This window comes from Saccopteryx bilineata, chromosome 11 (genome assembly GCF_036850765.1).
Source record: "Saccopteryx bilineata isolate mSacBil1 chromosome 11, mSacBil1_pri_phased_curated, whole genome shotgun sequence".
Lineage (NCBI taxonomy): Eukaryota > Metazoa > Chordata > Mammalia > Chiroptera > Emballonuridae > Saccopteryx > Saccopteryx bilineata.
In genome coordinates, this window is record NC_089500.1 from 22,471,101 (window position 1) to 22,498,558 (window position 27,458).

The 27,458-nt window shown below is 39.0% G+C and overlaps 1 protein-coding gene across 1 annotated transcript; it reads left to right on the forward strand.

Annotated features, from left to right (window-relative positions):
* Positions 1–24,630, forward strand: HDHD2 (haloacid dehalogenase like hydrolase domain containing 2). The gene is made up of 6 exons (XM_066246452.1): positions 1–101; positions 2,931–3,139; positions 7,071–7,155; positions 16,733–16,949; positions 19,728–19,791; positions 21,574–24,630. Exons 1-6 carry the CDS (start codon positions 1–3, stop codon positions 21,675–21,677), a joined length of 780 nt encoding a protein of 259 aa, XP_066102549.1. The 3' UTR covers positions 21,678–24,630.
* The last annotated feature ends 2,828 nt before the right edge of the window (positions 24,631–27,458 follow it).

Consider the following 27,458-nt stretch of genomic DNA (forward strand, 5'->3'; position numbering starts at 1 on the left):
ATGGCAGCACGCCGTGCATTAAAAGCTGTTCTGGTGGATCTCAACGGCACACTTCACGTTGAAGATGCAGCTGTGCCAGGCGCACAGGAAGCTCTTAAAAGGCAAGCTATCCTCCAGGTTCAGCTGACAATTATGTCTGTAAGTGCCATTTTACCAAGGCAGATCATTAGTGAAACGGATGGCTTTGCAATGGCATTTCACCAGCTAACCATATATGCAAAAACTGCCTTGGGTTTAGCTAGAAAATGTGTGCATTGTAATATCTTCCAAACATTGTTCTCTAAGCCTTTATTAGGTTTGGCCTTTTGAGCTAATTTTTTCATTCTTTGTGTATGTGTCTTTTTCTAAGTCAGTAATGTAAATTTGTGAATGAAAACTCAGGATCCTAAAATGTAGAGTACATAGCATTGGAAAAACCACAAATGCAGGAATCACAAAGTGAAATAAATGTACACATACACAATGGCATAGTGCTGCCCACTCCCCTTCACCCTAAGATCTAGCCTGGAGAGTGCAGCTGCTCAAATGAAATTTAATTTGAAACTTTAGAATTATTTCCATCAACTAAATTTAATGTCTTCAAAGGTTAGAGACTGTTTTATGTTTCTGATGTATCAACCATAGTACTTAACCTGTCTAGATACAAATTGGGATACATGGTAAAAGTTTGTTAAAGTAAACTGTATGTGAATGTTTGCTTCTGAGTGTCTTAAAAAATACTTTTCAGTACAATAGTACTAATAATTACTACAAAACACCTTCATGTAAAATAATTTAGAGTTTTCAAAGTCAGTAACACCTAGCATGTGGTGCTTATCATTTTCCCACCTTAAATCAGTCATAGTATGCTGTTATTCAGAAAGTCCAGTGACTAATTTTACAGTGCCAAATATTAGGGCAAAAGATTGACACAGACCTCGCTTGTATTCTCTTAGGGAGGTTACTTTCCATTTGGGGAATAAACACATATAAAGAGACTGATGTATCTGGTAGGCATCATTTGGAAGCTATCAGTTTAGTTAGGAGTCATGATGTTCATGTTATAGGTGGACATGGTGGTGTTTAAAGCCAAAAGAAAATCAGATGCACAGTTAGTCTTTCTCTTGATTCCTTGATACTGTCTCTTGGTTAGGCTTTCTCTGGGAAAAGAGGTGGACAGGAGCTTTCCCTGCTCTAAAGATGAGCTTTCTACATTGGATTGAAAGAAAACCTTTTTTTATTTCTGATGAACGATGAATGACATCACTAAGTAGTTCTATAGCTCTGAGCCTGCCGTTCTGGAGAGCAGGAGCCTACCAGTTGCACTGGTGGTTTCCATCCGGAGAAATTGCTGTACTATTACAGCCAGTCTTGGTTTCTATAGAAACAGACAGACTAAGGAAAGTTGATGGATCAGTAAAAAGAAAAGCGTTTTTAAAATTCTCATTAAAATGATATGGTTGGCCCTGGCCGGTTGGCTCAGTGGTAGAGCGTCGGCCTGGCGTGCGGGGGACCCGGGTTTGATTCCCGGCCAGGGCACATAGGGGAGGCGCCCATTTGCTCCTCCACCCCCCCCCCCTTCATCTCTGTCTCTCTTTCCCCTCCTGCAGCCAAGGCTCCATTGGAGCAGAGATGGCCCGGGCGCTGGGAATGGCTCCTTGGCCTCTGCCCCAGGCGCTAAAGTGGCTCTGGTCGCAGCAGAGCGATGCCCCGGAGGGGCAGAGCATCGCCCCCTGGTGGGCAGGTGGATCCTGGTTGGGCGCATGCGGGAGTCTGTCTGTCTCTCCCGTTTCCAGCTTCAGAAAAATACAAAAAAAAAAAAAAATGATGTGGTTATTTCCGTACTTCTACTGGTTCATGTTTAGGTTGATACTTATGTTGAAATAATCAATTTCTTTTGAGAGCTAAACCGCCAAATTTAATGTTTTTCAGAAAAGCTACCACATAGATATGATAGAGGCAATCATGATTACAGTGAACTATTTAATCATACAAATTTCATGTTCTTTCAGTGAATACTTAAAAATCTCTGTTTTATTTGCTTATATGTTTCAAATTGTGGTTAGTGCTTTTACACCTTGAATCCATTTGGGGCAGGCATAAAACAAAAAGTAATAGAGTATTAATGTAAAAAATTTTAAATTGTAGCTAAATTAAAATTCTTTTTAGATTTTGGATGAAAATACTGTAGAACTAAGAAAATAATTTTCATTTTCAAAGAAACCTAGACTACTATGAATTCTTTCTGAAACCTGATTGCCAGTTTAAGTTCTAAAAGCAGATCACAGAATCAAAACAATCCTATATGTAAGTAGTTTAAGGGGAAAACACTTTATTTTTTTAATGGACTGTTTCTTTGTCTAGATAGATTCTGTTTATAAATTTGGTAATACATGAGGGTCTAACCAGTGACTGGCGAAGAAGAAGGGAGAACAGCATCTTGATGTGTCGTCCTCGGTTTTCAGATTGGGGTTCTTGTCTCAGCTCTGCTTCTGCCCAGCTGTACAAAGCTGAGCAGGTCACTTCGCTGCTTCAAGTCTCAGTTTTTTCCTCTTTAAGAAGAGAGGTTGCACTAGTATGTAGATAATCTCTAAGGTAGCTTTCTCCTATCATAATCTGTGAGTACAGTGGTCACTAAAGTTTGTTTTTTTCAGTTCTTTCTTAAATCTCTGCAGCAAAATTCAGTTAAAGTAACAGAAGGTTTCTCAAAAAAGGTAGACACAGCTTTTCCAGCTTACCTTTGTAGCCTTTGGTGGTTAAGTAGCCCCAAGGGTGTGGATAATATGTAAGCAATTCTGGGTAGATAACAAAAAAGGTTATTAGTAATAAAAACATTTACTTGGTGATTTAGCCTTCATTTCCTGACCTTTGGCAAGTGCTACCAAATTAGGAGATTTTATGGGGCTATAATGTAAAAGCTGCCTGTTGACATCTGAATTTTACTTTTCCAGGTTACGTGGTACTTCTGTAATGGTTAGGTTTGTGACCAATACAACTAAAGAGAGCAAGGAAGACCTACTGGAAAGATTGAAAAAACTGGAGTTTGATATCTCTGAAGATGAGATATTTACATCTCTGACTGCAGCCAGAAATTTAGTAGAGCAGAAACAAGTCCGCCCCATGCTGCTCGTTGATGATCGGGCACTACCTGATTTCAAAGGTAGTGGAAATTTGGAAAGATTTAAATATTGGTTCTTCATATCTTCTTATAAGTCATTTTTAAAACAATGTTTAGAAATATTTATTCAGGTTTTCTCCTATTATTATTGAAATGTCAACAGATCTAAATTGGTGTTTCTCAAACCTTTTCTGACCACACTCTGTAATAAGTGAAACACATTACTTAGTAACCTAGTGCATATATGTGTGTGTTTATATATATATATATATTATATATATAATATTATATATATTATATATATATGCTAAACAGTACTTACTGTATGAGGATTACTGTTTTCTATTTGGTTGACTTGTTTTATTTTGATGCTACTTAGAGCCCTCCAAATTAATTTTATTATCTACTAATGGATTATGACCCACAGTTTGAAAAAAGCACAGATCAAAATTACCTTGAGTATTATAATCCTCGATCCAAGAGCCACTGTAATAATTTGATTAAATGAGATACCCAATATCTCCTTATTTAAAAATAGGTGTCATTCTGAATAGTATGAAATTTTTAGAGGGAATAAATGGTGCTAGACAGAGACTTGACTTAGGGGGTGAACACAGTATGGTGTGCAGAGATGTGTTGTAGAATTGGGCACCTGAAACCTGTATAATTTTGTTAACCAGTGTCATGCCAATAAATTTAATTAAAAAATAAGAAATTTTTGCAGTGACCATGAAATATTTTTAATCAAGAGAAATTCTACAGATAAAAGAACTGCAAAGAAATCTTAAACTTCATTCAGTAGCTTAGTGTTACTAATAATGTTAGTATTGCTATTTTTATTATACATAGTTAAGGGAGTGAAACAAGCATTTTTCCTCCCTTTCCTATTTGAAGTAGAGTAACCAAATATTTGATAAAGGTACATTCTTTATAGAATTCCAGCTAGTAGATGTGAAAGGTATGGCAGAATTAGAAAATCATCATTGGGAAGCCCTAAGGAAATAGCCAGGACATCACTGGATTTTAAACACATTAGGTCAAGGGCTGATGGGGAGCTTCACAATGGAGGAATCAGGCTGATGCCACTTAAACCTGTTGGTCAGTCTTAACATCACTAGAATTACAACAAGCAGTATTTATGTGCTTCATGATGTGATGTAATAAGAGTTTTATAGCATTGCCTATAAAAAAATCTTGCCTAAAATTGAATGAGAATTGAGGTGGCCTCTAGAGCTAATTAACAGTTTATAAAGGTAAAATAAGGTAAAGGAACAAATTAAATAATATTACAAGCAATCAGCCAAATCTTGAGTGTGAGACACTTTCCAGGATTAATGATCTGGCTGCTCCAATAAGTGAAGAGAAGAGCTGCTGCGGAATGAGACAGAGAGAGAACTATCGAACCACCAAACGTACTGCACAGACCTTGTTGGCTGCCAGTCACGTATCAGATGTAAAAAGACAATTTGAGACATTTGGGGCGATTCTGATATGGACTAGTTATTATTAAGTGATATTAAAGAATTATTATTAATTTTGTTGCCACAATATTAAGGTGGCTTTTTTAAAATGTCTCTGTCAGTTAAAGATATACAGTATATTGAAATATGAAGGATAAAATGAATGACATGTTATCTGAGATTTGCTTTAAAAAGACCGAAAATATGTAGAAAATTATAAGATTGCAAGGCTTATTGTACAGTCTTTCTACTTTTAAGTACAGTGTGTCCGTAAAGTCATGGTGCACTTTTGACCGGTCACAGGAAAGCAACAAAAGACGATAGAAATGTGAAGTCTGCACCAAATAAAAGGAAAACCCTCCCAGTTTCTGTAGGATGATGTGGCAGCATGTGCGCATGTGCAGATGATGATGTAACACCGTGTATACAGCGGAGCAGCCCATAGCCATGCCAGTCGAGATGTGGACGGTACAAAGGAACGTTCAGTGTGTTCTGTGGCTCGCTAAATTCGAATCCGTGACCAAAGTACAACGTGAATATCGGAGCTTTTATAATGAAGCGCCACCACATAGGAATAACATTACTCGGTGGGATAAGCAGTTGAAGGAAACCGGCAGTTTGGGGGAGAAACCCCGTTCTGGTAGGCCATCAGTCAGTGACGAGTCTGTAGAGGCTATACGGGATAGCTACCTAAGGAGCCCTAAAAAATCTGTGCGTGAGCCCACATCGAACTGCACTGAATAGGTATGAAACTGGGAGAGTTTTCCTTTTATTTGGTGCAGATTTCACATTTCTATTGTCTTTTGTTGCTTTCTTGTGACCGGTCAAAAGTGCACCATGACTTTACGGACACACTGTATTTCTAAAAATTTCCATGACGAAAAAAGGAAAAAGGTTGTTTGGATAGCCCACAGGACTGCCAAGGAGAGCTGGATGTTAGTCTGAGTGGTAATGCAGCCAGGAACAATGTGTAGTATCATGTCCCAGAACTGATCAGGTGCCATTGATTGTCCCTGCTAAGCACTGAACTCAGCCGCTTTCCCAGTTGACTGCAGTGGAACTGAAGATTGGATGCTCCAGCTAGCATCGCTACCTAAGAATCTGAGGCTGCAACAGTCACCTCTTCCAGAGTGCTTTTCTCTGTTCCTTTGTTTTACTAGCTCCCAGTTCAAAGCTTTGGGTAGGTGTTTCTGGTTGGCAGAGCCTCTGTCTCATGCCAGCACCCATAGCAGCGAAGTGTCTGATATTTTCAGCCTTTGTCATGGTAGGGGGAGCTCTGCCTCTCACCAAGCCTTATGAACTAGTGAATTCCGATTATGAGAATGGTATTCAGCAACTGGGTGACCACAAGTAATAACAGATATACTCTATAATCAATGTATTTGTGTTTCTGGGTTAGCTGAAGTACTACAAAACAGCATTTTAATTGTTTTTCTCTTTTGACTTTATTTGAAGAAAGTTAAGATTCTAGTTGTATCAGCATTGAACTGGAGTTGGGATATAGGAGAGTCCCTGGTATGCAAGAAATCTTTGTCCTTCAAACCAGGACAATATTTGAAACATCCTTATATACATGAAAATACCTGAAATAGATGGATTTTTGAAAGGCAAGAAATATCTTTGCTGTTATTGCCTATCTTTGCTAGTGGTAGATGGAGATGATAAAAATAACACAAAAAAACTAATTCTTATTGTAGCCAACAATTTTTTCTTCTTTCAACACTTTCCAGTTATTCAATACTCATGGCTGCTGGTAAGGAGGAAATTCAAAATCTTGAAATTCTCCTCTTCCTATTTCTTTTCCTTACATTTTGGTGGAATGTTAATCAAATATGCTTAAAAGCAAACAATAAGTGAGGCAAATAGGAATTGGCATATGGATAATCCATAGAACATTTAGTCAGACTTTTAATAATTGTGATGGTGCATGTATTTGTTTGGTTGTCATATCTGTTATCAGGTAGCAAGGCCTTCAAATATACTTACATTACAGAATAATATTTGTGACACTAAAAGTAGATAAGGCATTATGTAGATAATAGTAGAATCTAAAGTGTGCTCCATATTTCTCATGAATGTGTTAACCTCAACTGTGTCGATTAGAGTGTCTAATTTCCTTGCCTCATAGATTTTCATTCCCTCATCAGATGCTATTGATCTGATAAGCTCATAGGGAATTCGTGGCTGTTCTTGTTGATTATAATCAGTAAAGCTTTTTGGAGTTAGAAAGTACTTGTTTGAGAACATTAGGTTACAAGTTTAATTCATATATTCTAATAATCGAGTAGCTGTAAAACCATGCAAAGAAATACACAAAATACTAAGAGAACTTTTTCTTCCTTTTAGTATCTCTTATACAATTTCCCAAAGAACAGAGGGCAGAATACTCTCTTAAACTTCAGAATATTGCACAGCAAAAATTTGTACTTTATTGACTATAACTACTTTATTATAAAATGTGACATTAGTTTTAATTGCATTTTTTAACAGTTATTTACTTTTTCAATTCCCAGGAATACAAACAAGTGATCCTAATGCTGTGGTCATTGGATTGGCACCAGAACATTTTCATTATCAAATTCTGAACCAGGCATTCCGGTAAGTCTCTAGTTATTTTTCATCTGACCATATACTTCCCTATTTCCCTTCTTGAGCCTTTGTTATAGAAGGTTATACGTGTTTTACTTTCTAGCCACCTAGATCATACGTGAGGATAGACCTCTTCAAAATTACTTCAAGATCAATATCAGATAATATTTAATACTATCCTGCTTAGTTTTTTGTTTTTTTTTTAATACCTGCTTAGTTTTAAAAAAATTATTAATATGTTAAAATGTGATGATCATTGAGGTTTTTCTGGTTTATAGAATCAATATTCTGGAGCAGAGATTCATAATAAAATTGCAGCTGTTAAAGCTAGCAGTTTTATCTTTCATCATCACTCCCATGATTCTCCACTGACTATGCTAATTTCTGATAGAAAACAGCATCCAGGCTAATACACCAAAAAATAGTAAATGTGATTATTTCTCCAGTGAGAATCCCAGCTTTGAAACATCTGACCAAACTTTCAAAGAAATTCTATGAGTGATAATGGCAGTCTGAACTGGATGGTTGGGATGAAGAAAACCAGATTCATGTAAAGTCAACGTGACTTGGTGAATGATTGAGTTTAGGAGTTGAGGAAAGACCATGAGTTAGGAGGACATCAGATTTCTAACCTGGGCAGTGTGATGGAGAACACTCCCTGTGTGGGTCAGGAGGTGGTAAGACTAGGTTGGGGCCTTTTGGGATGTGGGATATTTTAGTGGAGATGTGCCAATGTCTGTTGGTTGAAATTTGGGGAAACACAACTAACACATATAATGTTACAAATCTTTAGTTGTATATGGATTTTACTTTTGTGAACTTTTTGCTGCTGCTTCCAAAAGGAAGACTGCATACTGGTTCTATGCTTCTTAAGATAAATTGGATCAGAATTCACCTACAAATCAGCTCTCAAGTGAGATCGTGACTTTTTTCCTTGGATTTTTCTCATTTTTCATTTTGCCTTTTACTTCTTGTCAAACCATTAAACAGTATAAATTATCTTTTATGGCAAGTACAAAATATTATTTAGGGATACATTGAACTATTGATAGCTTAAGAAGTTTTTTTTTCTTAATGCCTTAATAAATTTTTGGTATTTAACTTTAAAAATGCTACAAAACATCATTTTATTACCAGTACAAAGATCTACAAGGATCATTCTAACTTATACTTAATGTAGAATTCATATCTTGATGTATATGTCCAAGAATCAGAATATTTGTAAGAAACGAAAACTCACTACAAGGCTCACACATCTGGGCACGTTATTTGCTGTTGATCTTGAAAGTGGCTGTCCTTGTATACAGTCTGTGTGGCCAGAAATAGCACTATTTTTTCCCCTGGGTGCATTTAGAGCCTTAGTTAATGGAAACTATGGATACTTAAAGCACTTAGTCATTGTGATATCAAACTTTTGTTTAAACGGAACATACTTGCTTTTTATAGTTGCTCAGTATCCATTTACTATAGTTATTTCCTGGAGGTACACTACTATGCCACATTGCTTGAAGATATACTTGAGGGTATATGGTGTTAACGTTTCTTTGCTTCACTTCAGTTATTCTACTGTGGCTTCTTGGGGTTGGGAGAGATAGTGTATCACCTGCTACTTATGTAAGGTTTATGATGCCAAAATCGTTTTTTATTTGAAATAGAGAAAACCTACTATAATTTCTTACTTCCGAATTTACCCCTACTACCTTTTATTCATTTCTTTAACCACAGAATTCAAGGACTAGGTATTGATTGATTTTAGCTGGTAATTTGGGAAGGACATATTTAATAGGTCTCTGTCTTAGATGAATGTAGACTCGGTAATAAAAATGTATGTTGACATATTACTGACTTTATAATTGCTCGGATGCTGTCTAATTAGTACACTTCCCTAACCATATTGATTTCTTTAAACACTACATTTTAAAGCATTACTGTGCACTTATAGGTCAACTCTAATTTCACAAATGCACTTAACAGTTGTGTGGAGAGTTAACAGAAGGATTTTAGGTCTTGCCCTTCTTTGCATATTGATGTCTCCACAGAGACTGTGCCTTCCAACCAATGACTACAGCTGTTTGGATTGTAGTGGCAAATATAGACATCTCAAATGAACCACCGATTAGTTAAATTACTATTCAGGTTGATAATGAGAATAAACATTGGATTTTAAACCCTGTGCAGAGCTGCCTTGAATACCAGCTTCAGGGGCATATTGCCCTCGGGTGGATGCATTAGCCTTCTACATTACGCAGCTTCTTATATACTGTTTCAAATGGGTAGGCCCCCCTAAAATGCATAGTACAGTCTGTTACAAATATGTCTGATTGAAATTGAAAACACTGAATTCTTGAGAATTGATTTTAGAGAAGAATATGAACCAGTTATAGGGAATAGACATGATTTGATCATTTGGATTCTAGAAAACATTTAAATCCTGAAAGCCATTGTCTTTGTCCTTTTACTTACTATTGAAAGATACAAATAATAATATAACTAACCCTCATATGCCTTCAAGCAGTTTAAGAAATACAGATTGTCAGCGTATTTGATACCCCTGCATATCCCTCATCAATTTTATCACCCAAGACCCAAAAGTAATCAGGATTCTAAATTGTGTTTATCATTTGCATGCATTTTTAAAATACTATAACACATTATATAGGTATCCCTAAACAATATATAATATTATTTTGCATGTTTTATACTTAATTTATCGATTTGCTTTCTTCTCTCGCAATGTGTAGGGTTTGTCAGTGTGCGTGCCTGTGGTGCCAGTTTATTCTTTCTCTCAGCTGTAGTACTAGCTTGTCACAGGTCTTTTCATCTTCTAACTTCAGTTAGAAACTCAGAGTTTGAGCATGATAGTAATGGACCAATTGTAATTAAATATAATGATCTCTATTAGGGGGAAGGTTACCTGGGCAAGCAGATCACATAATAATCTAATTTGAATTTAGCATTAACAAAATTAAAAAATATCTCAGCACAAAAGTAATACCGTATTTCCTCATGTATAATATAAGATGCACCCTTTTTCGAAAAATTTGGGGCCTAAAAACTGGGTGCGTCTTATACAGTGGTTGTAGATTATTTTACTTGCATTTCCTGCTTTTTTGCACTTGTTTTTGCACTCATTGTTGAAAACAGTGATGAGGAGTTGTATGATTTATTTATTTATTTATTTATTTATTTTTATTTATTTGGTTTTTTTGGTAACAGACAGAGAGAGGGACAGACAGGGACAGACAGACAGGAGGGCAGGAGGGGAGGGAGATGAGAAGCATCAGTTCTTTGTTGTGGCACCTTAGTTGTTCATTGATTGCTTTCTTGTATGTACCTTGACCAGGAGGCTACAGCAGACCGAGTAACCCCTTGCTCAAGCCAACCACCTTGGGTTCAAGCTGGTGAGCTGTGCTCAAACCAAATGAGCCCATTCTCAAGCCGACAACCTTGGAGTGTCGAACCTGGGTCCTCTACATCCCAGTCCAACGCTCTATCCACTGCTCTACCGCCTGGTCAGGCAGGAGTTATATGAATTTTAATGATGAATAAAACTTGAATTCAATAACTTTATGTAATAACATTTTTTTTTTCAAATTTCAGGCCCCAAAATTAAGGTGTATTTTATATGGAGTGTCTTATACATGGGGAAATATGGTATGTTTTCATTGTGGGGAATTGTAAATAATCAAAAGAGAATAAACTAAATTATCTGTAATCCTTCCACCTAGGTAGTTTGTTTCTGTGCACCTGCATATTTAGACAAAAATGAGACGCTAAATATATACTATGTGGTATATATACTATGTGGTAATTTGCTTTCTAAAAACCTAACAATATTTTGTGTATGTTTTTCCATATTCTTAAATAGTTTTCTAAAATATGTTTGATTTCCACAGCATATTTCACTTTAAGATGTGCAAAACCCATTTTCAGGTTTTTGACGTTTTAAAAGAAAAACTTCTGAGAACTTTTGTTAAACAGTATTTGTTTGTTCCTTAAGATTTTTTTCAGAAAGCTAGTTGTTAGGTCAGAGGAATTTTGAGGAAAAACTGCATGGCATTGCTTAACCTAGGAAAAGTTCAGAGTGGTTTGTTTTTTTAAAAATAAATTAAGAGCAATTGCTCTCCAGCTTCTGGAAGAGCTTATTAAAATATTATTCTGTCTGAAAATAAGTAACGCCACAACTTTCACATTTAAATGCAAGAGGCAGAAGCTTCAAAATGACTTAATTTTGAAGTTAATTATTTCTTCTCTAATTATTACAAGGTATGAGAATCTTGGAAAGGTTTTAGAGATGTGCTGAAATTAGGTTTTTTTGTTTTTCAGGAGGTTCTTATCACCATAAATTGTTTCTGTCGAATATTGGATTGCTTTTCTTTTCCCATCTCCTCAAGAAAAAAATTAAAAGTTAATTACTCTAATATATTCAATTCCTTACAAAGGGAAGTGGGGGGAGCAACAACATTGGCCTCAGTTATTACTGTGTTTGTGCAGCTAGTTACTCCTGACTGTTTTCTATGCTGTGCAGTCTTTCTAATTCAAATCCAGACTGTGAGAAAGTGTTTAAGACTTAAGAACTTGAGTTATTTAAAAGCATTCCATTAGTATATGCAAGAGAGACACTTTATATACCACTTTGGGATTCACAGAATACAGGATTGAGTTTAATATCAGTTACTAACCGCTCTTATTTATTAATTTGGAGAGATTATTATATGAGCAAGGCAACTTTTTCTGCTCCAAATAATAGTTGCAGGTGAAAAAGCCACATAAATATATTGTTGCTTGTTTTTTAAGATTGATATATAACATGCACAGTAAAGTATACAAATTGTCAGTATACAATTTACTAAAATTTTACAAATAGATAGACTTATGTAACCCCTCTGATCAAGGTCTAGACCATTTCTTGCACCCTGGAAGCCTTCCCATCTCAGTCCTTAAGGTAACCACTACTTATTCTGGTCAGTAATGCCATTTCTTGCTCTTCATATAAATGAAATCATACAATGATAGCATTTTTGTCTGCTTTTGAGATTTAGCCAAGTTGTTGCAGGTAGCAGTACTTTCTTGATTTGTTTCTTCTTTAGTTTTGCAGTTGGGCAGTAGACTATTGTATGACTATTTCACACTTTTTTATTTATTGTTAATAAGCATTTGGACTGTTTCCAGTTTGGGCTGTTAAGAATAAAGCCCATGAAGAATGCTATGAACATTCTTCAACATGTCTTTTGGGGGAAATATATGCTCATTTCTCTTGGGTCTGTAGAATAGTGAAATTAGTAGGTAATAAGATAAGCACTTGCTTAGCTTTAGTAAATATTGCTAAACAATTTTCTAAAGTCATTATAGCAAGTCGTATATTCCCACTGGCTATGAATGAGAGTTTCAGTTGCTCCAGGTTCCCACCAGTCTCTGGCAGTCCATGTAACTGCAGCTGTTCTGTTTGGTGCGTATAGTGGTATCTTCCTGCGTTTCAGTTTGTGTTCCCCTGATGAGTAATGTTCTCGAAACCTTTTCATGTATTTATTGACCATTGGATAACTTCTTTGTGATGTGCCCATTCGAATCTTTTACCTTTTCTGATTGGATTGTGTTTTTCTCACTGATTTTCAGGAACTTGTTATATGTACAAGTTTTTGGTTGGATATATGTACTGCAAATATCTTTTCTGCCTTTTGCTCTCTTAATAGTATATAAGAACATGAAGTTCTTCGTTTAAGTGGAGTCCAATTTGTCAAACTATCAGTAGTGCTAAGGTTGAAGAACCCTGATAGTTCAACTACTTCATTGATGAGAACCCGAGGCCCACTGATGTGAAGTGACTTGCTGTGACCTATACGTATTAAGAAGTGTAGATACTGCCTGACCAGGTGGTGGCACAGTGGATAGAGCGTCGGACGGGGATGCGGAAGGACCCAGGTTCGAGACCCCGAGGTCGCCAGCTTGAGCGCGGGCTCATCTGGCTTGAGCAAAGAGATCACCAGCTTGGACCCAAGGTTGCTGGCTCCAGCAGGGGGTTACTCGGTCTGCTGAAGGCCCACGGTCAAGGCACATGTGAGAAAGCAATCAATGAACAACTAAGAAGTCGCAACGCGCAACGAGAAACTGATGATTGATGCTTCTCATCTCTCTCCATTCCTGTCTGTCTGTCCCTGTCTATCTCTGCCTCTGTAAAAAAAAAAAAAAAAAAAAAGTGTAGATACTAAATTTGGGGCCAGAAAATGCTGGGGGGACGGGGTAGAGAGAGGCAGTGCTATACCTGTAGTGTGTTTAGCAGCATCCCTGGCTTCCACTCACTAGATGCCAGTAGCACCCCTACTCCCCGAGTTGTGACAACCAAAATAGTCTTCAGACACTACCAGATGTCCCCTGGGGAGCAAAACTGTCCCTACTTAAGAACCACTGAGCTACATATATGTCTTCCTAAGATGTTTAGGTTGTGGCACTGCTCACTCACTAGGATTTTTCAGTTTTTTTCATTACCTACACGGAATTCACAGCCAGAGATTTTTGCATCAGACTTTCTTTGTACCCTTTTTTCCTTGCTGCTTGTACCTCCGTGGGCTTATAGTTAGACACAGGCAGAACATTCTCAGATTTCCTTCTGATACATTATTTCTGTTGTTAAAAACAACCAACCCCTTGTTGCCCTGTCTAGTAGGTGTAAAAACACTCCAAGTGTTGAAGTGTTGCCCTGGCTGGGTATCTCAGTTGGTTAGAGCAGTGGTCCCCAACCCCCAGGCTGCGGACCAGTACCGGTCCGTGGGCCATTTGGTACCGGTCTGCAGAGAAAGAATAAATAACTTACGTTATTTCTGTTTTATTTATATTTAAGTCTGAACGATGTTTTATTTTTTAAAAATGACCAGATTCCCTCTGTTACATCTGTCTAAGACTCATTCTTTTTTTTTTAATAATTTTATTTTTTTTAATGGGGCGACATCAATAAATCAGGATACATATATTCAAAGATAACATGTCCAGGTTATCTTGTCGTTCACTTATGTTGCATACCCATCACCCAAAGTCAGATTGTCTTCTGTCACCTTCTATCTAGTTTTCTTTGTGCCCCCCCATCCCTTTTTTCCTCTCCCTCTCCCCCCCCTCCCCCCGTAACCACCACACTCTTATCAATGTCTCTTAGTCTCACTTTTATGTCCCACCTATATATGGAATAATGCAGTTCCTGGTTTTTTTTTGATTTACTAATTCTAAGACTCATTCTTGATGCTTGTAAGTTCGACAATTATATTTAAAAATACCACAGTTTTTACGCAGTCGCATAATTTTATTTTGTGCATTTATCCATCCCACCCTAAAGGCTGGTCTGTGAAAATATTTTCTGACATTAAACCGGTCCGTGGCCCCAAAAAGGTTGGGGACCACTGGGTTAGAGCATCATCCTGATATGCAAGGTTGTGGGTTCGATCCCTGGTCAGGGCACATTAACCAATGAATATATAAATAAGTGGAACAACAAATCAATGTTTCTCTCTCTCTTCCTCTTTAAACTTAATTTAAAATAAAAAGAAATCATTCTTTTTTTTTAATTGTGTGGGTGTCTATTTTTGTTTTATGTTTTTTTAATGTTTAACTATAAACGATCTTTTAATCATTTGTCCTAGAAAATGATTACCTTTTAGTCTATCCTGAATTTGCCTTGGCTCTTCAAAGACTCAGGAAGGCTTCTGCTGTGCAGAGAATGGTGGAAGCAGGAACCGCTTCCCTGAGACATGCCTATCTTTTCCAGCCTTGTGTGATACCCGTTCCCACTTAGAGAAATGCAGAGGAACCCACAGTTTCAGTCCTTTCAGGGAAAGTACTGAAGTACTGCCTGGGAATTAAGTACACACATCAATCAAGCTGATAAGTCTTCTCCCCAGTTAATACATAATAAAATATTAACAAAGCCAAATCAAATGAGTTTTTAGTTTAGCTATGTAAGTGGAAAGCAATTCTGAGGTCTGTTGCATAAAGAATTCCAGTTCCGTGGTAGAGTAGCAAATAAATGGGATTGGGGGCGGGTGACAAGAGGGAGAGAGATACATCATCCGTTACTGTCTCATTGCTCTCAGCCAGGCTGCTCTAAGGCCAGCAGAGTGGCTTGATCAGGTTTCCTAACAGCTGGATTTTAAGATCTGAGTTAAGAAATAAATTTGTGTTAAGATTAGTAAATAAACTCAAAGGATCTGTCTTGTGCTGTGAGCAATTTGTAGTAACTAACAGTAAGGCTCTGTAATAGTTCAGTATTGGTTTTTACTTAATAAAATATTTAATCATAAATGTCTGAATTCTGCATCTCCCACAGGAAGGCATTTCCATGTCCACTGACAAGAATAATTTAGCAGTTTCATAGTTGAGCGCTTAATTACTCTTAATTGGGAAGGGTAAGATGTGATGAATTCTACCTCGATGGATATACTAAATATTTTAACAAAGTAGATGACTTAAAGTAAATTAAGCTAGTGAGATCATTTATTACGTTGGTTAAAAGTCCCACATTCCATTAGATGATAGTATGTGTGTGACCCATTTCTGCAATGTGACTACAAGGCTGCACTGTTGGGGTGGATGGCAAAGTTTTTTAGATAGGGGTTGGAAGATGAGCATTAAAAAGTTGGTGGTGGCCTGACCTGTGGTGGCACAGTGAATAAAGCGTCGACCTGCAACACTGAGGTCGCTGGTTTGAAACCCTGGACTTGCCCGGTCAAGGCACATATGAAAGTTGATGCTTCCTGCTCTCCCCGCCCCCTCCTCTCTAAAATGAATAATAATAATAAAAAAAAGTTGGTGAGATTTTTTTTGGATTTGTTTTGTTATATTTTGCCTGAGTCACTACTCAGGATCCTTAGTTATATATAGAGTTGGGTTATCAAATTAACGGGGAAACGTTTTGTGCCCTTTTGTTGGTGTGAGAATACTTGTCCTATATCAGGACCAAAAATGAGATGAAGCAGTAAAAGCTCTCTCTCCTGTCAACCTTGTAGTTTAAGGCAAGATGGCCTGATTTGCAAAGTAATGTCAGAAGCAGTCAAAAGGTAGAATGAAGATGTAAAAGTACAAGCAAAAAGTATTTGTAAAATGCTCTATTAAGTTTCTGAACTAAAAAGAAACTTATATTTGGAATAGAAGAAACAGGAAATTAGGTATTTTAGGAGTGAGCTGAATATGTCACTGCAGCAACAGTTGTGTCACATTGTAAAGGGCTCGAGAGCCTCCTGCTTGCCATCAGGGAAGGTTGGAACAACTTGTCTCATTAAGTTAAGCTTTTTCCCTTGAGTGCTTTATTTAGCTTTACTTCTCTTAATTCTCTTTCCCTAGTGATCTGGATAAAGTGTCTGAAACCACTAAAGGTAAAAGGTTGAAGCAATCCCAAATTTAATAATCTGTCACCTTTCTTTAGTGAATTTGAGTGTAATTCCCAGCAGTTCTTAGCGAATTCATTAGAAGACAGCAAGTCATTAAAAGTTAATAAGAAACTCTTGTCTCTGAATGTGAATAAAACCACTTTGTAAGTCTGACATTCTTTTCTAGTCATAAAAGCCTTGCTTTCAGCCAGTTTTTATTTTCTCTGTCTCTCTAGGTTACTCCTGGATGGGGCACCTCTGATAGCAATCCACAAAGCCAGGTATTACAAGAGGAAAGATGGCTTAGCCCTGGGGCCTGGACCATTTGTGACTGCTTTGGAGTATGCCACAGATGCCAAAGCCACAGTAGTGGGGAAACCGGAGAAAACGTTCTTTTTGGAAGCACTGCGGGGTACTGGCTGTAAACCTGAGGAGGCCGTCATGATAGGAGATGTAAGTAGAAAGAGCCCAGGAAATGCCCGGAGCTCACCTGTCATGCTGGGAGGAGCCAGCTTCAAAGAACTGCTTTGAAAAACAAGCAGACTCTGCTTCTGATGATATTGATGGTAATAAGTGGCCACCTATAAAAAAACAAAACAAAAATACAAAAACAAAAAATACAGCTTTCTGGTAGATATTTAGTGGTATTCTTTTAAAAAACTTTTTTTTTTTAATTAAAATTTTTGGAGTGACATTTATTAAAAATATATACAGGTTTCAAATGTACAATCCTATAGGATCATCTGTGTATTGTAGATGTTTTTACTGGACTATGTTTTCAATAATGAATGTGGGGGAAATTTTGTGCATATTTGTAAGTTAATATATGGTTAAGAGTTCAGATACCGAGAGATACATGTATATTTGCAATATTATGTTTCATAGATGACTCACTCACATGGGTGGAGAACATGTTTTTAGTTGGACCTGTAAGCAAGTGTGAGTGGGATTTGATTGTCAAGAGTATTTGAGTTTGACAGTGCTTTCAAACCCAGAAAGAAAATGGTATTTAAATTTAAAAATATGACACCAGTGAAAAAAAGAACACTTGATCTAAAAAATAAGAAAACTAAATAAGTGTTTTGTCATACAAGTAGGCAGAAGAGAGATTATATAATGAATTATACCAAAAGTTTGAGAAAATATTTTATTTCCGCATGGAAAGTAGGGACAGCCCTAAATGATCCTAGATTTTTATGATTGGTTTAATCATTACTCCAGATAATCTTTATACTTTTGATATATCTTAGAAAATAAGATAAAGTATATAGTTATATTTCATTACTAAAGAACATTTTTATATAACACATCAAATAGTAGCTTTGAGAACTGTCAAAGAGGGAACAAAAAATAGTTGTCTGCATTCCTATGGTATTTTCCTAAAGAACTGAAATTTTGATTATTTCTGACCATAGTGTGATGATATATATATATAACTCAAAAGACTATTAAATACAAGTCAATTAAGTGTTTTATATGTCCTTTTAAAAAAAAATCTTTACAGAAATATATATTTTTCAAATATTACTTATGCATTGAACAACCTATACCTATAGAATTCTACCATTATTGATTTTTTCCTTAGTATGTGCTCCATTGAAGTACTTCTCTAATCACTGTGCCACAAATAGCTAGAGATATTGATTGCCTCAGCCCTTTGAGTGGCAGGTCTGAACCTGGACGGTTAGAGGCCCTAGCTGGTGACCTCTGGCCGTGAACACGTGTGAGTTTACCCCAGTGTACTGGAGAAACATTTTCTATGGGTGCCTTGAGGGACAAAGAGCTAGAAGGCACTGCCTTGTGGTAGGTAGGTGGCAAGGATTATATTTAAGTTTCAAAAGATAATGAATTAGGGTGGAAGGGACCATGGAGATTGTCTGGTCTACATCTCCTCATTTTCTGACTGAGAAACTGAATCCCACAGGATGACTCTCCACCCTGAATTCCGGAGCCTGCTGGAGGCTGCACCTGAGGTTCTGGACTCCCTCAAGACAAACTGGAGATCCCTTGCTTTCTTAACTTGTGATGGTGCCAGTGTGTCACAGTCCTTCCGACACCCCCTATCATTTCTGTATTTGTTCAACTCAACCAAATAGGATACTCATTGAATCTGATACCATTTTGAGAAACCTTTTCAGTCATATCTATTCCTCTAGGCAAGCCTTTAGCTGACTTTCCCAGGCAAATGTGTGTTTGAAGAAGTGGCTGTCTGAACCTGGAGGCTTCTGAGTTCTTTCTCTGGGGAGGGAGGTACTGGTTTAGGGACAGGGTGGGAGGCAGGAAGGGCATGTGATAGTAACTTTGCTCAGGGTCGTTTGTTATCCCAGAGAGTGGCAGTTTTTCCCTTTCCTTGTCCACTTTTCCCCACCTCCCTTCTTCCTTCTCTTCCTCTCCCCCATCTTCACTGTTTCAACAGGGCAACTGAAAAGGTTTTAAGTTAGACTCTGAATGAAGAATTTTTACATTCTAAAACTCATTTCCAAGGGCTGTTCTTGAATAATACTAATGATTTTAATGGGAAAAAACCCAACGTTTTCTTCAGGCATTGTCTGAGTGAATCCTGCTTGTAACAGACGTGATAGCAGGATTGATTTTCTTGATGTTTCTTCCAGTCCTTGGATTTTATTACCTTGTATTTATCATCACCATCAACCAACATATTTATCCCCATCTTGAGTAAGAATTGGAAAGAGCACTCCCTTTTCTAATTGATCTGTTATTCCTAAGTCTGAAATGAATGTTAGACTGTCCCACAATCTGTTTAAGCATACCGACTTGACTTGATTGCACCTGTAAGGGACAATCGGATTGAACGTAAGGATAATATATTACATGGGCAGCATTTTCTGAATCTAATTCATCAGTGTCTGAAGTTGGATCATTCACCTTAAAACCTGCCAAATGGATAGAATGCCTTTTTCCATGCTTTGTTTTAAGAGGAGATTAATATACATGTGGCAGAACTTGAGCTGTGTCTGTGCTGTGTTTGATTTCTAGAATTACTACCCTGTTGTACACCTTCCACCTCTGTGACACTTCCTTTTCCAAAGGGTATTCTTCCTCAGATTATTATGTGTGAATTGACCCATTTTTACACCATCCTGTCTTTTATTTTAAGAAAAAACCATGGGGTCACATTTGGCCATCCCAGACTAATAAGTCAAATCAATTGGTAGGGTTTTATTGGCAAATTAATTGACCTGTACTAAATACTTTTTTATGCTTTTCTAGGATTGCAGGGATGATGTTGGTGGGGCTCAGGATGTGGGCATGCTGGGCATCCTCGTGAAGACTGGTATGTGTCTTCTATGTCAGCCTTCTCTAGAACGGGATGGTAGAATACACACTGCTTAAAGAAAAGGTTTTGCAGAAATGGCAAAGCCCACCAGACACTTTAATTTTTTTTGTGCCACAAAAACAACGACAAAAGCCAAACGGTTTTAGGATTACAGGGGAGAAAAGACAACGTGAGAGGGCCCATGCTGGACAGCACTAGAAAGATCAGAGCTCAGAGCTTTTTATACTTAGCCAGATGTGACCATACACAGTTGACAGCATTACAGATACCACATTGGAGTGGACCAAAGACCATTGACTGTGGTGCCCTGTAAAAATTTTTGTTCTAGCTATAAGATGATGACATTGATCTCTTCAGGAACTGGCCAGCTAAGTGATCTGATCTGATACTTTGTGTTAATGTTTGAATGTTTTAAAAAACACACAAAATCTTTTTTTCTTATCTTTTTACTTGCTATTTTCGGAACTATTTCCAGTACCCAAATTAGGTATGTTCTGTGGTTCCTCAGATAAATTTAAGGAAAAGCAATGAACTTACTGAAGAGGACACAGCTAATACAGTATTCTGACTAAAGTGGACTGGTTAAGTGTCCAGGGTCTTGGCTTCAGCTTGGCACTGGCTACGTGTGTGAGACTCTGGTCAAGGTCCTTCATCTCTTTGGACCCTTTAAGAATGATGGGGTTGGAACAGTCCCTTCTAACTCTCAGTATATGATTTTGTACAATTCTTATATGGATTGTGATTTTTAAAAGTTCTTTCAAGGTAAGAAAAGAATAGGCATGAGAGCTATGTGTGGGGTTGAATACTGTTGCATTGGGAGCTTAATGAGCCTTTCCAGATATAATGAAAATGTCTCTCACCCTACCCTGTCCCCAGACAGTATCTGCTGAGCTTCACACTAATAGCATATGTTTAAGGAGGTGATCCAAAAGTTCAAGAATTGTCATTGAGCTCCTATAAATCAAGTGGCAGATAAATGGTTTCATAGATAGCTATGTGAGCTCCTTTGCCTGGTTTCACATGGTGGTAGAGGAACTATTTAATAGGCTGTTTATAAAAGAGAAGATTTAAACACAGTGGCTTACATAGATTTGATAGCTCTAATACCTTGCATTGGGTCTAGCATACAGAGAGTGTATTTGATTTACATCTGTAAAAGGTCTCTGTGACTGCTGTGTGAAACGATTGTGTTGGGGCATTCAATTGTCTGCCTTGAATTCCAGATCTGGGGCGAGCTAGGCAGTGTCCTGCCCTTGGTTCCCTGCCATGCATGTAGCCTGGGCTGCCTGGCCCGTCCTGCCTGGCCCAGGCCTGTGAGCATCCATCACTCTCCTTCCTCATGCCCAGGCATTCTCATTTGCCATGTTCACAGGGTTCCTAGGCAGCAGTCACCTTTGGGAACTGACAAGGCCCTGTGGTGTATGGGCTTCCATTTAGGAGCATTGACTTAGTCACCAATCTACCCTTCGGGCTGGTAGGGGTAGAAAATGATTGCATCAGGTGTGGAGGTAGGAGGGAACCCTCAGCTGTCAGGTGGCCCAGTATCTCTGATTGTCCATTGTGAAAGGCTAGAGGACCTGGGACAGTGCTGAATGTGACATTTCTTTGAGTTTCCTCATTGCATCCTGAAGCCTCAGTAGAAGTGTTTTGGGTGATACGGAGCCCCTAATTCTCTAGTAATTGTAAGGGTGGTTCTGCAGCAGTCCAGAGGTCCATGGGGTGTAATCACTGTGGCATTCTAGCAATGGCCTCTGTTCACTGGCTTTACTTTCATTTCAGGAAAATATCGAGCAGCAGATGAAGAAAAAATTAATCCACCTCCTTACTTAACTTGTGAGAGTTTCCCTCATGCTGTGGACCACATTCTGCAACATCTACTGTGAACCATTATGAGAATCAGAAGCAACCTGAAATACAGCTTTTTATCACCTGGAATGAATCCTCAGCACCCGGTGCCGGTGCCGGTGCCGGTGCCAGCATGGCAGACACACCTCTCAGCGCTGACCTGGTGCAGCCTCCTCTGTTGTGCATTAATTAGAAAGGAAGGTATTGGATTACAGCCAGCCACTAAGCCTTGCTCATCTCTTTTCTTTTATTCTGTAAAAGAAGATGAGACCCAAAGAAAGGGAAAGCTAAGGTTTTATGCCATTCCTTTTAAAATATTCATCAGATTAGGCTGGGCTAGGAGGAGAATATACTGCAAGGAGCCGTGTTCTCTGCTGTCTCCTCACTGGTGAAGTGGGAGGGTGGGTCCAGATTGTGAATGAAGTGGAACAGTGGTTTTTAAATTATAAAGTAATGCATTGAGAGGTGCGTTACGCTGTAGTTTTAATATTGAGTTCAGCTGTGAAACCCATCAGACGTGCCAAGTGGAGTACATGTCAGAAGAAGCAAAATAAATTGTCCTTTAGCCCAAGGGATTGAGTGAATTTGCTTTAACGGATGTTGAAAACTAGATTATCTGCTGTATTATTCCCAGCACGGTTGACTTCTTTTTCTCTTCATTAGCCAGAGATGACTAATTTAAATTTAGAACCTGATTTTAATTTAAAATAATATTTCCATTAATAACCTATTCATTGTAGATACCTATTATACTGTGTAACAGTTGTTTTGGAAATTTTATGTAAAATTAAAACTATCAGTATTTTACAGATGTTTTAATTAGACATTGTTATTAACAGGAACAGTGCAGAAACTAAAATCAAGCCTTTAATGTCTTATAGACCATGCATTTTTGAAGTTAGTGTCCACCAGGGTCCTATTAACTGTACATTTGCAAGATTTCATTATTTTTGCCTCTGACACTATGGGAAAAATCTTTTAGAAGCTATTGGGACAGATTCACGCTTTTATGTACTTGGTTACTACAGCTGTAAAATGAAATTTCGTCTGGTAGCATGGATTATTCTTCTCATGTTAAACCCACCAAAATGAAGGGGACTAAGTCGGTAATGATTTTCTTAGTGCATTTGCATACTGTGATAATCCTGGGCCTTTGCAATCGTTTTACAGGACTCTTGGGCATTAAATTATTAGCATGTAATTGTACATCATTGTAGTGTTCACCTTATTGAAGTGCACACTGATGTTAATGAGCTTTGGGTTATGATACTTGTTTAGAAATCAGCATGGTTTAGATGGGAGGGAGCAAAGCTAAGTAGATGGCAGATCCTTTCCTTTTGGTAGTTCGGTGAGCACTCTGTTCTTGTTTTCGCAGATGCCCCAGCTTGGTACTTAAATATTCTAAAATGTAAAAGATAGATGTTACAGGACCACCACCCAAGACCGGAAGATGAACGGAGGGGCAGAGAGCATAAATTTGGGAGCCTAACCAGCACGTAACTAGCTCTGCGACCCTGGGCAAGTCACCTGGCCTCTCATGCCTTCTTTCCCTTATCTGTAAGAGGGAGATAATGATGGTGCCAGCCACACATAAGCTCGGTGTGAGGGTTTAAGGCATGATTCGTATATTAAGTACTTAGAACAGAATCAGACAAATGCTAGGTATTGGTGGTGGAGATGTAGCAGGAGTGTCCACATTTAAGTCTGGAAAGGGTTGGTAGAATTCACCTCTACAGTTCATTCAATGGGGAAAGTCTTCCTGAGAGTTAAAAAAAAAGAGACCTTCTACTAGTTACACTCCCTCAGAGCAGAGTCTTCCAGAGAAAGAAGCTTAGCGTGCAGATGGAGAGGGCTGCCTGGTGCCTGGTGGGTGGGTGGGCCACATTCAACTTAGCCTGTTATCTGGGTGCCTGGGTCAGTGAGTCTTTGTTTATTGGTTCCTCCATGCTGAGTGCCTGGCTAGGAAAAAAATCAAGCATAAAAGAAAAGGATTTGGCCCTGGCTGGTTGGCTCAGCGGTAGAGCGTCGGCCTGGCGTGTGGGGGACCCAGGTTTGATTCCCAGCCAGGGCACACAGGAGAAGCACCCATTTGCTTCTCCACCCCCCCCCTCCTTCCTCTCTGTCTCTCTCTTCCCCTCCCGCAGCCAAGGCTCCATTGGAGCAAAGATGGCCCGGGTGCTGGGGATGGCTCCTTGGCCTCTGCCCCAGGCGCTAGAGTGGCTCTGGTAGCAGCAGAGCGACGCCCCGGAGGGGCAGAGCATCGCCCCCTGGTGGGCACAGCCTCGCCCCTGGTGGGTGTGCCGTGTGGATCCCAGTCGGGCGCATGCAGGAGTCTGTCTGACTGTCTCTCCCTGTTTCCAGCTTCAGAAAAATACAAAAAAAAAAAAAAAAAAAAGGATTTAGCCTGGAGGAGCTGAGGAGTATCAGAAGATATTATGATAAGTATCATAAGACATTATGATATTCCCTCCCTCCTCTGTGATGTCATCCTGAGTGCAGGATGGAGTGAGGTGTTCCCTCCTTCAAGCCCGCATAGTGCTTGTTAGATTATGCTTAGGTCTTCACATGTCTCTTTTCCCCACCAGACAGGGCTGTGTCTCATTTAAAAAAAGTATCTGCTGGTCCTGGCTGGTTGGCTCAGTGGTAGAGCGTCGGCCTGGCATGCAGGAGTCCCGGGTTCGATTCCCAGCCAGGGCACACAGCACCCATCTGCTTCTCCACCCCTCCCCCTCTCCTTCCTCTCTGTCTCTCTCTTCCCCTCCTGCAGCCAAGGTTCCATTGAAGCAAAGTTGGCCCGGGCGCTGGGGATGGCTCTGTGGCCTCTGCTTCAGGCACTAGAATGGCTCTGGTTGCAACAGAGCAATGCCCCAGATGGGCAGAGCATTGCCCTCTGGTGGGCATGCTGGGTGGATCCCGGTCGGGCACATGCAGGAGTCTGTCTGACTGCCTCCCTGTTTCTAACTTCAGAAAAATACAAAAAAAAAAAAAGAATGTATCTGCTATAACACAGGCACTCAGATGGTTACTGAACCAATAAAAAACTAGCTGTAACTACTACAGGAATTTAATGCTAGAAGGTATTGCTGTGGGAAGGGAGGAGAAAGCAAGATTCATTTTAGCCTTGTTGCCAGAGGAGAAGCCCCCTTGGATACTTGAAAATAATGGACCTGATGCTCTGGAGACAGTTTAGAGCAGGGGTCCCCAAACTTTTTACACAGGGGGCCAATTCACTGTCCCTCAGACCGTTGGAGGGCCGGACTATAAAAAAACTATGAACAAATCCCTATGCACACTGCACAAATCTTATTTTAAAGTAAAAAAACAAAATGGGAGCAAATACAATATTTAAAATAAAGAACAAGTAAATTTAAATCAACAAACTGACCAGTATTTCAATGGGAACTATGCTCCTCTCACTGACCACCAATGAAAGAGGTGCCCCTTCCGGAAGTGCGGTGGGAGCCGGATAAATGGACTCAGGGGGCCACATGTGGCCCACGGGCCGTAGTTTGGGGACCCCTGGTTTAGAGCTAAAGCAAAGAGGTAGGACCACTGATGGTCAGGAGTTAAAGAGAATGATAGAAATGGGTGAGATCACTTGAACATAACGTATCCAGCCAAGAAAAATGGCTTGTATACTTTTCTCCATTCTGGTTTGGCCCTGTGGACCATTAAAAATATCAGTTTGATATTTTATTGATTTAAAAAACATTATATAGGGCTTGCTAACCACCTGTCCATAGTAAGGTTCTTGAGAATAAATAAAAATCTTGGTTTACACAATGATATATCACCTCACACCAGCCAGAATGGCACTCATCAACAAAACAACACAGAATAAGTGCTGGGGAGGATGTGGAGAAAAGGGAACTCTCCTGCACTGCTGGTGGGAATGCAGACTGGTGCAGCCTTTGTGGAAAACAGTATGGAGATTCCTCAAAAAATTAAAAATTAAACTGCCTTTTGACTCAGCTATCCCATTTTTAGGAATATACCCTAAGAACACCATAGAACTTTTGGAAAAGGAGAAATGCACCCCCATGTTTATGGCAGCATTGTTCACAATAGCGAAGATCTGGAAACAGCCTAAGTGTCCATTAGTGGACGAGTGGATTAAAAAGCTTTGGTACATATATACTATGAAATACTACTCAGCCATAAGAAATGATGACATCGGATCATTTACAATAACATGGATGGACCTTGATAACATTATACAGAGTAAAATAAGTAAATCAGAAAAAACTAAGAATTATATGAATCCATACATAGATGGGACATAAAAATGAGACTCAAGAGACATGGACAAGAATGTGATGGTAATGGGGGTGGGGGATGGGGGGGTAGGGAGGGGGCGAGGAAGGAGAGAGGGGGTGGGGGGGAGGGGAGGGGCACAAAGAAAACCAGATAGAAGGTGACGGAAGACAATTTGACTTTGGGTGAGGGGTATGCAACATAATCAAATGTCAAAATAATCTAGAGATGTTTTCTATGAATATAATGTACCCTGATTTATCAATGTCGCTGCATTAAAATTAATAAAAATAAGATAAAAAAATATCTTAGTTTAGATCCAGGTTAGTATAAATTGACCCGGCTCAGCTGGCTGGTCTGCCTTGGATCTCATGGAGGAGATTTTAAAACTGAATTAAAGGACTTCACTTTTCAGCCCTCCCATTTAAAGGGCTATCTTGTGGTACTAACCTCAAGAACAGTATTTGCATCAGGTTTACTGTCATTTTGTCCTAGGCCCAGAAAAGGCACCAGCTGCCATCTTAGGACTGGAATGGGTATTAGAGGACACCCACGGTCAGGCGATGGTTGAGTGTCTGCCACGAGCTGTGGCTGGCCAGCGTGGAAAAGGACGAAGACCAGCCCAGAGCAGCAGACATGGTTGTTGCACCCACTTCACTCCAGCATCGGCTAGTTTTGCACTAGCCCTGCCTACCTATAGTCTTCATCTGTCAGAGCTGATTGTACTGTCTAAGCAAGGAAAGGGAACTTACCCTAAGTGACAGATCCATCAAATACCTGTAGCTGTTAATGTCAAATTCCCTTGGCACCTCACCCTTAATTTCATATTTAAATATTACAGTGGCATGTTGGACAGGTAAGTCAAAAACACAGGTTATGTTCAGTTGATTTTGGATCCATTTTTGTTCCTGTAATAGAAACTGCAGTCTTTGGGTGTCTATACTGAAGAATTTTTTAAATTGCAGTAATCCATTTCACTAAAATACTCTGCCTCAAGCAGTAGCATCCCTTTTTTATATGGAGTTGTTTGCATAGGGCCATGTTTGTAGTATCGGTTTCTTTGACATAAGTCACAATAGTCTTTTTCAGCATAAATGCACAAGGCCTAGTTGGCTCTGCAGTGAACAATGTACAGTTCTCATAGAAACACTGATTATTAACCTAAAATCATAACATAACTGGGCCGATAGTGAAAGACATGTTTGTATGGTAGGGACAGGGCAGAGGGATGAAAGCTGTATTTCATTTCATCCAAAGCAAGAAGTCATTTTAATATGTAAAACGGATTTTTTAAAAAGAAGCCACTAAAATAAAAGCATGTCTTAAAAACATACATGCATAACTATTTGGAGACGGACTGCAAGGAAAAGAGAAGGATTGAATACATGATTGAATTAAGGAAGAAGTATTACAAAGATGAACTTGGAGATTCTTGAACAGAAAGCAAGGATGTGGAGATGTGTTAAGAACACAGTAGGGGCCCTGGCCGGTTGGCTCAGTGGTAGAGCGTCGGCCTGGCGTGCAGAAGTCCCGGGTTCGATTCCCGGCTAGGGCACACAGGAGAA

Bases quoted from the DNA above. Each gene is read 5' to 3' on its own strand.
- HDHD2 (XM_066246452.1), top strand. From the start codon at position 1: ATGGCAGCACGCCGTGCATTAAAAGCTGTTCTGGTGGATCTCAACGGC. The intron at 7,156-16,732 runs GTAAGTCTCTAG...CTGTCTCTCTAG, and splicing joins ATTCTGAACCAGGCATTCCG to GTTACTCCTGGATGGGGCAC. The intron at 19,792-21,573 runs GTATGTGTCTTC...CTTTCATTTCAG, and splicing joins GGGCATCCTCGTGAAGACTG to GAAAATATCGAGCAGCAGAT.